The sequence below is a fragment of the Hypoxylon trugodes genome (genome assembly GCF_022578975.1).
Source record: "Hypoxylon trugodes strain CBS 135444 unplaced genomic scaffold F4822scaffold_11, whole genome shotgun sequence".
Lineage (NCBI taxonomy): Eukaryota > Fungi > Ascomycota > Sordariomycetes > Xylariales > Hypoxylaceae > Hypoxylon > Hypoxylon trugodes.
In genome coordinates, this window is record NW_026250026.1 from 347343 (window position 1) to 360721 (window position 13379).

The following is a 13379-nucleotide window of genomic DNA, read 5'->3' on the forward strand; positions in this document are numbered from 1 at the left end:
GAGGCGAACACAGTATTCGAGAGACTACATATGCAGGTCTCTGATACGATATCCTTTTTTTTCTTCTCTCTTACGTTACCTCAAGCGGTCTGAACCGTAGTGTAAAGAGGAAAGGTACGCCACTATGGTAAGGGGGGACATGTTATTGGGCTGGGGGCGGGATCCTCCTTCACGTGCGTTGGATACATGTACGTAGTATGTACAATACACAGGATCCGGCACTGGGGGTAGCGGTACTTGGGATACATAGCGTAGATGTTTACATCCATTTACATAACTAAGATACTATATCTTGCTCGGTATGCGACTCTGACCATGCACATAGTCGGTAGGGATCGGCAGTGGTGCATGAGCAAGTCAGCTCACACGGACAAGGAACCCCGGGTTCCTTCGAGGGACGGACGAGCCCCGTCCCGTCCACTTAGATGGAGAGACAGGGCGACACTTTCCGTCGTTCGTGCATATTGTTGAACAAGAGGCGGTGAAGTTCAGGATGGAGGAGCCAGTAGTATGCCACAGAGCGAACAAGACGCGATGAGATAAAACCCCAATACTATTATATGGTAACCTATGAAGGAGTAACAAAAGTCCACTCGCCTAGGTAAACGACTCTGTTTGGAAGAGTCGCAGCAAGAGGAATTCAAATCAATCAATTAATCAAATCAATTAACCATCCAGCCAGCCCAAGTTGCAGTCGACATGCCCAGCAGAGGGTAGGATGTAATTAGCGAGATTGATTATTTGATTATATTACTTAATTACTTAGCATAAGAGACTATTACACAGGTATCGAGCGGGAGGGGGAGGGGGAGGGGAGGTGTATACCGCATTTGTACGTATATGTGTTTGTATGTATGTATTATATATGGTCGTTATGTTTGTGTTGGACGATAGGAAGAGAATAACCAATATGGGAATTGTCCGAGACATAGACACGATAGGAAGTCATAAAATATTAGCTAATATATCTAGATATATATATTACCCTGTAGTGTATCTGTGTATACGTAAATGTGTGTGTAGTACAAGTACTTTGTATGTGGTCTATATCTCCATTGTATAGTTACAGTGAGATACCTGTTCGGAAGATTGCGAACCTACATACAGCAGATACATTGGGTACGTATTGCATGTACTCAGGGTAGTTGATGCCCTCACATACATATATATGTACGCGTATAAGACAGAATAATATAGTGTATGTAGAAATGAAAGAAGAAAAAAAGGGAATGGCAGTCAATTTTGATAAAGGGTCCAATGCGTAACAAATGCATTCCCATGGCTCTAAAACATGGCATTTGACCAATGTCCATTATGAAGAATATGTAGGCACTTGACATTTTAATCAATTCGTATACTACATGGACTACGTATACTACTCTACACACACATATAGAAGTATATTTGTACCTACATACATACATACATGAAAGTACATGTAGGTATTTGCGGATGTACTGTACAATATTCTGAAATATACAAAGATACTTCTGCAACTTACAGCAAAACTGGTGTATCCGGGGCTGGAAAGGGCAGTTACAATTGAATTTAGAGTGTCCGAATTCTGCCGCATCTGTACGTTGTATGCACATTCCGCTGTGGAGAACCAAGTACCAGCCTATAAATGCGAGTATGTTACGATACGTGGTTGGCAGCAGAGAAGAAGGAGGGGTGTATGTAGAGTAATCTTAGTTCCAATTATCCCTGTCAATATTTAGGTAGGCTATGAACTCCCCTGCACATGTGGGTGTGGGGCCACAACCAGGGTAATATCCAATCAAAATCCGGCGCTGGATCTAAGCAAGAAAACAATCCTGCAAAATGATGTCATCCTTTTAGCTCGCTTGACCGCCCCCAAGGGCAATTCCCAACGACCGCTCTCAAAATTGCGCCAAAATTCGCAATTCCTCTCCCACCCCAGCCCCTCTAACTTACTAGTAGATCCGACACACTGTCGAATGGAGGAGCGGACATGCCTGTCTCCATTATTATAATTATTTATTATTTCTCCCAGACAACCATTGTGGACTCAAATATGGACATGAACCAAACCACCATCTCTAGCTTCTCTGCGTCGTCTACCGTTGGCGCAAATGCGACTCTCCGGGTTCGATGATTTTTAAGAGGTTGGAGAGACCCACGGCTATAAACATGGAACGGGGGTTTCCAATATATCGAGCCCGGCAGTGGGAGGACTTGAAACGTATGCTCCATGGGGAAGGAGGACGGCACTGCGGAAAAAAGCTAGTTGTGGAGGTCGTCATGCGAGATAGATGGCACCGCAGTTACCCAAGGGTAAAATACCTACCTAATTCCCCCCTCCTCTCAGGTATGTACAATGCCATTTTCTATACTACGTACGTTACGTGCACTACGTATGTATGCGCTTTTCCAGGCCGTGGACGCGTCAACGGATACATTCGCAAAAGCTTGGCCATTTTTTCTTTTCTTGGTATGTTCAAGTGTATTACACACTCAGTAATGGGTTTGTATCTTCAAAACAAAAAAGAAGGTACCTAAAACAATCTTACCATAGCCTGGGTGCGGGTGACGGGTCATCTGTGGTTTTGTTTCAAGGAATCTCATCTCATCCGCCATTCCAGGGGGGGTCCCCTATGCATGCCTGAGATAGAAAACCCCCCCAGTCCAACGGCATGATACGGGATTCGTCTAAGCCGCACTCTTGTCGCATTATAACTTGTTTATATAAACAGCAACATGCGCACGGCATACCCCCTTCGATTTCGAAAGTGGCGAAAAAAGAGAATCCCATGAACCCCAGATTGCATCACCTACGACAAATATCGGGTGTTACTACGTCTTCGCAGGACGGGGTCGGGACAACCTGGAGAAAGAAAGAACCAATCCAGAAGATACAGAATATTTCGAGTCTAGTTTCACTACCCAATCACGCGAAGATGAACGTGCGGTCCTCCACCAGAAAAGCGCCCGTCTCCCCGCGGACCTTGTTGCACAAAGGAGGACCCTGAAGATCACAGCGTCCTGTACATGTGGCTGTACGATGAGAAGTCTTGGCTTTTGGTAGTTTACCAGCACCTGGCCAATGCTTTCTAGCTTGTTACCGTAGCCAACTATTTTGTCCTTGGCCCCTTTTTCATTGGACAAGATTCGCCGAATTGAAATGTTCGACTTGTAGCCGACCCTTGCACTGGACCGACGTCATAAGGCGCTCAACTATCAGCTGTGTCGTCATTGGGCGGGACGCTTCTTCTAAGGGTAGCTTGGCCCATTGGACCGGCTTTCTCTATCTCGAGACCAGCCTTCTTCTCGCTAGCTAGCATACAACCATCCGTGATACCAATTCCCCCAAAACTGCCATATCGAGCTTCTATTCCACCCCCTCTTTCTGTATCTCTTCTCCTCTCCTTGCTTTGGGTATCCCTCCCTCTTTTTTTCTGCTTTACTATCCGCCCCCGGCCTATCGCTTCCGGCGCAATAAGTTCTGCGCCAGAGTGGCACCCGATAGGGAGAAAATGGGGCAAGTGAATAAAAAGCAAACCCGATTCATTGGTTTGGATGAGGTGTCCTCGCTGTCGTCAGCGGCACGTTTACGTATCGCCCTCACATTCGCCATGAGAAACATCCATTGCCCATCTAGCAGGTCCCCTCTTCTCTCATCGAAGGGGACCTCTTATTATCCCATCCCAACGGAGAATCCGCTTTTTCTTTCCCCCATTAAACAGGGTTCCGTCTAATGTTACAGAATCGGGCCTTTAGTTAAGTCCTGTTCGCAGGTAAGTAAACAGGACCAGTATCAGTATGATGAATGAAAAGAACCATGGTCCTGGTTTGACCACTAAGCGTGTCACCGATGAGTTCAAAAGATGGGGTAATCTTTCCCTAGACACAGAAAACGCGTACCACCATCTCCGTCTATGCGGTAGGCAATTCTGTGTCGCTAGCACAGAATTCCCAAGTCCACAATCTCATATTTGCACCGGTGCGAGTCTTGCGGTAGGTAGCGGGTATCCAGGCACCATTCACGTGGAAAGGTGCCATCAGGGTCTCCGCGCTGGGCCTACGAAACAGCTGGTAGGGATCTTCACACACGGTCCTTGATGGCTGTGTAGTCTCAGAGTTCAAGTGGTGTCTCCATCAATTCCCCATTCCTATCATATTTCCTTTTCTATTTGCCTTCCGAGGCAAAGTGACACATAAGCAAGCCCATGTTGTGTTTCTTAGTTGTCTACACTTATTCTATGTCATTCCCAAAGTGATAGATGATAACATGGCTTTTTTTTTTTTTTTTGCTAAATAAGCTGCTAAAAACAGACCTAGATTAGGTAGGTTATAAAAGCAGGATGATATTGATACCTCTTTGCTGACGTCGTTTGTTCGTCCGCCCGCTCTCAGGTCAGCCGCGTCTGTCCGTAATAGGTAGGTACAACTACCCTCTCCGGATTCTCATTGTGGAGCGAGAACAAAGTCGCCGAGCCCATCTAGGAAGGGATCGTGGGCAACTTTTCCCCCCATTATGAGCAGAGAACAACCGCGGTATCCAGTAAACCAGTGTAGATGAGAGACGAAAAAGCTTACTTCTAAGAAAAAAGGAGTAGTCGAGATAGGCGCCGTGGAGAAATTACTCGAGGCTGCGGGGGATAAGCAGGACTACGCAAGGAACTTCAGCCGTAGGTAGTCATAATGATACGATTTTTTATGTGTTTTTAATGAACGAACAGCCTCGTATGGAACCAACCCCCTCCCAGGGGATAACCACTAGTCTAGTAAAAGATAGTGTGTAGGCTGGTAGGTTATGTAGGCGGCCAGGTAGAGATAGAAATTTGGGGGTGTGGTTTGTTAGTTACCTACTTGGGCGGTACGGGTTGACGTTTTGATTCCGGTTTTTTCTTGCTTATATACTACCAAAATACAACGACGAAATGGCGATAACTTGGTAATAGAGGAGCCCGGTACTTACGCTAGGCGGCGCACTAGAGTAGCGTCGCAGCATTAAGCGTGTTTCATGTTCTGAAGGGGTGGTACCTAGGTAGGTGGACTTGGTGGATTTAGGTGGATTAACTAAGTAACCTAGGTACCTAAAGTAAAAAAAAAAGGGAGGGGAAGAGCCGCTGTCAAGTCGAGCTACGTACTCTACGCAAATACGTACATACGCTACAGACGTAGTGTGTCGTACTAGGTACGTTTATGTGCATGTGGACGGGCAGAAACGGGGCTAGCTTAAATAGCTAAAAGTTGTTAGCGACGACGATCGGTGGAGGAGAAAGAGGGATAGGGCCGGCCTAAATAGGAATTGCTTTCTTTTTTACCTCAAACTAAACCTACCTAAACTACCCTTTTATCCAAGTTGGTCTTATACTGTTATCCACTAGTTATATACTAGTTAACTAGAAACTACGCCGAAGCATGTCGTATATAGATTATGTATGGCCAAGGAGGGCAAGGAAGGTTGTGCGTGTGATATGGATTTATATGGATTAGGTATGATACGATACGATATCTTGCAGAGCCGGGATCCAAGTAGAGAAGGCGGAGATACCTTTTCGTAAGTGGTTTACCAAATATGGTCTTCGCGAAGTCCTGCGACTGCGAATCCCATCTGTTCACCGACGGGACGTAATTTAGGGTTGCATACATACATTTCTACACGAAATATGTGTGGGTGCGAGCCAGTATGTATGCGTATGGGGTGAGCGTGGAAGCGCGAGTGGTAGGCAGTAAGAGACTGCGGTGTTGTAATGTGTGGGAGACCATCAAAAGTGTGTGTCTGTACAACGCACGAAATAGGTAGGATGGATCTTTTCTCCCCTCTATTATCTGACGAGTAAAGAGGCTGGAATATCGTAAGAGCAACAACAAACGGTAATGGGTATGTAGATACCTATGTGTATATGCGTGTGTATGTACGTACGGCATCTAAGTCGTAACCGATGGGATGGATAATAAAGTGGAAATGGGAATCATTGTTAGTCAGTTACGGGGATGGGGAGGAAGTAAGAGAAGAAAATTGAGAGCTCGTCGTTGGTTGGTGAGTAAAGAGGATGTATGTGCGTACGTATGTATTACATTAATGGCGATGTATTTGTATAAGTGGAACCATCTTCTTAAGACGTAGGTACATATCTACGTACTACATGTATATGTATGCATGTAGGATAGGTTAGTCCATGTAATATTTTGGAATGGGTTCCTTCATCCATCGCGGTACCTACATTACCAGGAATGCATTCCATTCGGGTATCCCGAGTAGAGTACTGAACCTGTCGGAGTAGACGAGTAAAACGTCAGATCGGTATACTGAGGCAAGGTTTCCCCAGCTCGCCCAGCCGGTTAGGCAGATATCGTACTATATATACATATCCACATTATCTGAAGATACCCATCTTGCTGCTGCCCACATACTATAGATGTAGCGTGTAGGAATACAATATGGGTCCGAAGAAATTATACAAGCCGATTTCGCTATAATGTCAGACCATAGATGGTAGGGAGGATTTCGTACCAATTCGGAGGCAAACATAGGATATACTTGCAAACAGAAACATTGAAAAATATGTCATAGAAAACCCAGGTTTAGTATATATCAACAATTAGATTACAGAGGCAGGAGCGAATGTAGGTTTCCTCGACGAGAAGACATCAAGATGGAGGCTCCTCAACGTCGAGGATGAATGCTCTGCCTTCCAAGGGTATATGCGAAGCGTGGCTAATAATACAAGTTGTCTTCTCTTCGCTCTCGCTCTTCCGTGTCACTTTTGGCCTGTTATTTTTTTTTCTCGCTCCAAGAAGCTGCTTGCCACGGGAACTCTGCGAAACGCCATAGGCAGCTGCCAACTTCTCGATGTAAAACGAATGCATGCGATCTTCACACCCAACCCATGAAGCCACCCCTTATGAACCGTAACGCCGTCTGTGAGGGTATCACCTCAAGGGGAAAACACAAACAATAAAGCAATTCCAAATACCCCCCCAGACATGTCGATATGTGTGGCCAGACCCAACCCAACTGGTAGCCACGAGCGATGGACGCGAAGAAAAGGCAACGGAACAATGCCATAAAATGAGCCCACCCAGATCTATAAGCTCATCCATGCACCCAGCGCTTCATCAAACTCTCCTGGATATCACTCCAACCAGCAGCGCAAACGAATTTCGATGATAATGATGCCTTCGTACAAGAGACGTAAAAAACCTGCAACCCAATTTTTTGGTAGCATCAGGCCGGGAAAATAATAAAAATGCTGGCAATTGGTCTCCTCTAAAACCATGAGACCAATTTAAACGTGAGTCAACATGAGGTATCCGCATAACAAGGACAATCGTAAAACAATTCTAAATCGTAACCTTGCGCACAATCGAACATATTTTTGTCATCGAAGTGTGTACTTCTTAAATGCTTTTTTTTTTACTTTAGTCGGAGTGATCATCGTGGTGATCTTCGGATCCAGCGTCGGACTTGGCGTCGTTTTTATGTACCTTCCGGTGTCGCCGCAAATTCGATACAACTGAAAAGTGTCTTCCACATCCCTCCACTTCACAACAGAAGGCTACATAATTCATGTCAGTTTCCAATCCAATTGAGCGCGCCCATGAAGCACTTACGCTTTTCGCCTGTGTGACTATACATATGGGTCTGTAGAGAACTCGGCCGAGTAAATCTTTTGTCGCAGACTTTACACTTGTGCTTCTTTTGGGTGCTCGACGATACTTTCGAGCTAAACGACCCCATCATCGACTGAGGCGCGGGTGGGGGTTGGGTCATTAGATTCGGCCGAGGCAGCGTTCGGGAGGTAACAGACTCAATGTCAGAACCTGCCGTCGAATAATCACTAACCGACGAATCGACTGATCCTGCATAATACCCACTACCATAATTACTCGCCGAGGAAATTGAGGAACTTGTCGAATGCGTCGATGGAAATCCGTAAGAGTCGGCGGAACCCCTACCACGGTTACCGGGAGGGTATATGGCTCGCGGCGTCTCTTGGCTCATGGCCAACATGCCTTGGCCAGCGTCGAGAGCATCTGCGAAACTCCTCCGATCATCGTTCTGAAGACCTCTGTGATTCATGTCAACCAATGAATTCCGGTGAGAGCGGGACATATCGCTTGAGCCGGGATCGACCATTGGGAGTGAAGAAATTGACGATTGGGAATACCTTCGATTATCGGCGTCTGGCGCGAGGGCGAACGTTGAGCGCATGGGCGCCGGGGCGTACCCGGACACGCTATCGTAAGAACTCGGCGACGCCGAGTACGTCGCATTCACTGGAGAAGCCGCCGTCGCTGTCGCGTACGCCGACTCTCCGTAAGCGGCTGACGTGGTTTGCATTCGGTTCAAATTTAAGAGATCTTGCGGCATATTGAGTAAGTCCTGCTGTCCATAGAGGTCCGCCATGAGAGAGCTACCTGCTGAAGATGCCGTCACCGGGATACTCCCATACGATGCCATTGAGGCACTGCTACTGGGACCTGTCCGCGCGGCATGCTGCTTAGCCATAGAGTCGAGGCCACCCAAGTTGGCATTGAGTCCTTGTGAGTACAAGCTGTGACTGCCATGTTGGTTTGACGAGCCCGCGGCCCACGGGTTGGAGAAGTGCGGAGGGTTGGAGTAGGAAGACATGTGGTCGAAGTTGAGGGCCCCGAGTCGTGATTGATTATCAAGAGTCATAGTCATCTTCGACACAATATATCATAGAAAAGAGTAAAGGGTTGGAAGTAATCAAGCTTTCCAACACTTCGACCAAACTCCTATTTTTTTTCCTCCTCGCGTGTATAAAAAAAAATAATATAAAGATAAGGAAGTTGTATAGTTCGCTGATCAGATGCGGGATCCCGAAGGGGACAGATTCGTGTCACCTTGCCGAGGCGGTGACTTGTCTCTCAAGATCCAGTGAAGAAGATCCGTCACGAGCTACGGGAGGGGGATCAGCGAGCCTTAAGTGTGTTTGGCAGGACACTTCAGGAAGTATGCGACCAGGAACCCCCGAACTGTCGGACGAAGGTACACGCTGGGGCCAGCCGGTACTTTTCAGAACCAGCTCAGTCGTCCAAAGCTTAACGCTCTCCAGCAATTGGGACAGGTGGAACCAAATGTCCTTAGCCTACAGTTCAGTCCAGTGACGACGGTGAACAGATTGATCGACAGTGCAATGTCCCGTACTAAAGCAGGTCGGGGCAGGGTTGGATACACTGTAGGGTGCTGCACAGAGCACGGTAGGGTAGGATATTAAAAAGATCGAACCGGGGCTGAAATTTGAAAAGATGGTGTCCAATTTGATAGCAGCCGTTTTAGGTCTTGACTGATCATGAGAATGTGGAGTTCGGTGGCTCGTTTCAAGACCGAACAGTACAAGATCAGCAGCGGCCAGATATCCGGGAGGTCAGATGTACACAGAAGTCGAGTGAGTTTCTGGTACTTTGTTACAGGTAACCCAGGCAAGCACTCGCAGCACGATATGCTGATCTGAGTATATGGTCCACTAAGAGGTATGTATTGTTTTTGTTATGAGTGGGAAGCCAACCAGGAGGTGAGTTGAGTTCTGTAATATGACGTTGTACGGTGTCGTTATTATTATCGTAGTCGACTGACGTCGAGATGTGTGATATGTCGCCGTTTTTCGTTTACAAGGCGTGGTAAGATGGCGAAAACGGGAAGAAGAGGCACGGGCAAGGAAAACAGGATGGCAACAGGGCCTTTACATACATAGATTGTCCCTCTTATTATTCTTCGGCTGGTCGTATATTTTAGGTGTGATGGAGTGGCCAGCTAGTACGTCAACTAGTAGCATTAGGCGGTTGAAGAGTAGGGGAGTAGGGGAGATTCCAACACTAGCCATTCGAAGTACCTAAGGTATCAGAGTCTCTCTAACCACATTAGAGAGAGTGATAAATTGGGGCGAGTGGGACAAATGGCACAGGGATCGAATGTGTACATACATATAACGGAGGCAAAGGAGGAAAGAAAAAAAAAATTGGGTGAGTTTAGAGGTACGGAAAATGCCATAAACTAGGAGGCATGTAATAAGAAAAGTGGTGTATGTACATACTTTGGTACTATGGCAGGTACTATGGTACCGCAGTATCGACTGGGTAAAGTAGGTGCGGTATACAAAAGGAGATGAGAACATGGCAGGGTATTCCTCGAGGTAACAGCAAGGGTCTAAAGGTTAAGGCTACGGGGGGTGCGCCGTTCCTGCTAATCACTAGCTCATTGTTCTTGTACCGGTACGGGCGGGCACTATTAGGGAGAACCCTTGCTTGTTTTTTTTGTTATTGTACAGTACCCAGTACTAGTATACATAATAAGGCTCGTCGCTCATTCTTAGCTTACGCCACTGATGCGGAGGATGGAAGGATGGGGGTTGCCGTTATGCAGGGTCTGGAGGGAAGCACAAAGCCGACTCTATGTTTTTTATCACCTGGTTCTTTCTTTTTATTCCTCAGGGTTATGTATTACTATATTTCCAATGTCTTTCGTATTTTTCACTCTGCCGGTCCTAGCGACTTTAGTCTAGTATGAATCCATCTGATAAGTCATTAGGTCCCTTATTTTTTTCCTTTCATGACCAGTCGGTGAATAATATTTGGGAGATGGACTAGAGGTTTGGGTATGCGTTGTGTAGCAAAGTACATTATAGGTGATGTACTGGGTTGGATACGGTACTTACAATCGGGCTTGCCATTTGTCCTAATGCCTGACCCTTTCCCTTTTTGTAGGAAAAAGGATGAAGCTAAGAGCAACCTACCTAGGTAGCCTGGGAGTCTTGGCATATACCTACGTCATGCGGTGTGTAAATAGTGATTGGACACATTTAAGATACTCCACAAAAGTGGCTCCTTTTTTTCAAAAAGTGAGCAAAGGCCATGCATCTACTTCTTTTTTTCCCATGCTCCCATGCTCTTAGACACGACATCATTGAGCCCACGTTGATGACTAAAGAGCACGCCGGAGTTTTACTGTCCCGGTATCAAGGGATGATGAATAGGTAAGATAAAATATGGCATTGAAGAGAAATGTCCGTCATGTCTCTCCCAAAATTGGCCCTCCTTCTATCTCCTATGTTTTTCCTTTTTTTTTTTTTTCTAGTGGTAGCTATTGAAAAAAAAGCCAACGGCATTTAAGCAGGGTGGGTAATGCCTACTACCTTCGGTCCGGCACTAATGGTATTCGTGGCGGCAATGTAGTCTTCGCGTTCAGCCGACGATGTCTTGGCATTTATTGGACTGCGATTACGGCACAGATGATGGTAAGAATGGAGTAAAACCCGCCAGAGAAATGACGATGGAATGGCCACGCCTGCTACGTACGGCGTAGAAGTTTCAAAACAACGTCCTCGGGATGAAACCGAGGGTTGCATGTATGACGATATCTTCGAGCCAGTCGGGCCAGCTCCCTAAGTCCTAGAAGCTAATTAAGCGGTACTGCCTCGGGGAAAGTTAACGGTTATTGCCCAGTTCCTACTCACGAGACTGACGTCGTCGGTCAGGATTGGTAGCCGAAAGGGAAGACCTGTGCAAGTATGACGACGGCGCTCCGAATAGGCCCTGTATCTGGCATCCCAACGCGTCTTTAATAATGAGGGGCTCCTGGGGCTTAATCTACTAAAACCAACAATACCTCCATGGTAAGCGAGTCTGTGGGTGGGCATAGACCATCTAGTATCTTTCATTATGCACACTCCAGTAATTTTTGCGTTTATTGCCCTATCTAAGAGGTTTGTATAGAGAATATGGCGTTGGTTCGTTACATGGCCTACATCATCTATCTGATCTTCTATTCCGTTTAGCCTCACGGTGTGAATGACAAAATTGAATTATAAGTCGAATATGATTGGTGGCTTATAGAGAAAAAGAACTATATTGCAATAGCTAATACCAACACAATATAAAATTCCCCGATGTAAGGTGCTCTGTACGAAATACCCAATACCTACCTGACCTACGAAAGACAAATACTTGCCCGTCTCTGGGGAAATCTTTTTTATTTGAATTGGCGATGCTAGCTCCGAGTGGAAAGAGATGCAGTTACACTAATACCTTGACGGGGAATCTCTTGGCGATGACCGGGGTGTCGTCATAGTCTACGAAAATATCGGGAGAAGGATTCGAGGTATCTAATGCGAAATAGATATGATTGGTTAGTCCGCGGCTAGCGGGAAGTACAGTACACGCTAGTCCCCCAATGCCTCCACAATTCACAAATGACACCATCGAGCAATTTTCAATGGATGAAGAATAATTGAGCCATGACCAATCAATGTTAATAACAAATTTTTCTTAAAAAAAAATGACCATGGGCTAATATAATATGCCGGGGCAGATAAGTAAAGGAAAGGATAGAGGACCCTGAGATCAGGCTTAGTATGGTATGTATAATAAGAATACATTTCTTTAAGTCCTTTATTTGGTCCCTATCTGAGAGAAGGAACGTAGCCCAATCATAAGCAAGTATATAAGTATCTAGGTACCTTATTAGGGGTCATATATGCAGCCACACTTTTCATATCACGAGTTTTCAATAGTGAATAGATAATGTTTGTTCGGAGTAGGTACATCGCCTTAAACTCCATATAGGTATAGTATTATGTACATTCTATATACACCCATGAATATACGTAACTACCTACATGTACTCATGTATGTCATCAAAAAGGAAGATAAGACTCTTCGAAAGTGGCAGTTACGCCATCTCTAAATTGCTGCTTAAATGAGCAAAACAAATGAAGCGGTAGTTTAGGATCTAAATAACGTCATATATGCCAGATGAAGTTCTTCAAGGCTAAAACAGGGCTTAGTCAAACGGCGTTTCAATCCCTTTTTTAAGCTTGAATTTTTAGTGGAAAGTGGAAAGGCCATAGCGCGGCCCGGTCAAACCTTCGGTCGTATACAGGAATGAATTGGAACATTTGAACGAACCATCACTTTCCGCGATCCAGCCCGACAGCTCAAAGCAACAGCACTATCCATTAACGCGAAGCCATCGTATTAAGTCAAGCAGATTTGAGTCGCCATCTTTTGTCCAGTTAGCTACAATAATCACTACTTCCAAATACGGGTATCACGTCGTACCAACTCACGTTCGTAGGTACAGAATACATCCATCCATTATCAGGTCTCTTTAAAATATATGGATACCTCCTCCATTTCGGGGATTCTATTCAATTGCCTAAACACGTGGCCGGCACCAAAACATAATACATAATATCAGAATCCCTACCTAGATACCAAGTTGAAATTTGAAGATCTAGGTACCGAGTTATTAGCGTATGCATAGTGAGATGACTTGCTCTTCATTTTCGATCACGACAGGGTGAGTACGAAAGCGGCGGCGTTTGATATTAAACATATCCGCTCGTTGTCCACCTAGGTATATTGCAATTCCACGGCCTTACCGCGTA

General features: G+C 45.7%; 2 protein-coding genes across 2 annotated transcripts; both read right to left on the reverse strand.

Moving 5' to 3' along the window:
- Positions 1–7113: 7113 nt before the first annotated feature.
- Positions 7114–8971, reverse strand: F4822DRAFT_71283 (uncharacterized protein). Its single transcript, XM_051463880.1, has 2 exons — positions 7582–8971; positions 7114–7526 (listed from the first exon to the last, which is right to left on the reverse strand). Exons 1-2 carry the CDS (start codon positions 8654–8656, stop codon positions 7390–7392), a joined length of 1212 nt encoding a protein of 403 aa, XP_051309051.1. The 5' UTR covers positions 8657–8971; the 3' UTR covers positions 7114–7389.
- Positions 8972–10452: 1481 nt separating this feature from the next.
- F4822DRAFT_419989 (uncharacterized protein) lies at positions 10453–10805 on the reverse strand. Its single transcript, XM_051459664.1, has one exon. It carries the CDS (start codon positions 10750–10752, stop codon positions 10528–10530), a length of 225 nt encoding a protein of 74 aa, XP_051309052.1. The 5' UTR covers positions 10753–10805; the 3' UTR covers positions 10453–10527.
- Between the last annotated feature and the right edge of the window lie 2574 nt (positions 10806–13379).

Bases quoted from the DNA above. Each gene is read 5' to 3' on its own strand.
- F4822DRAFT_71283 (XM_051463880.1), bottom strand. From the start codon at position 8,656: ATGACTATGACTCTTGATAATCAATCACGACTCGGGGCCCTCAACTTC. The intron at 7,527-7,581 runs GTAAGTGCTTCA...TGAATTATGTAG, and splicing joins TAGTCACACAGGCGAAAAGC to CCTTCTGTTGTGAAGTGGAG.
- F4822DRAFT_419989 (XM_051459664.1), bottom strand. From the start codon at position 10,752: ATGCCAAGACTCCCAGGCTACCTAGGTAGGTTGCTCTTAGCTTCATCC.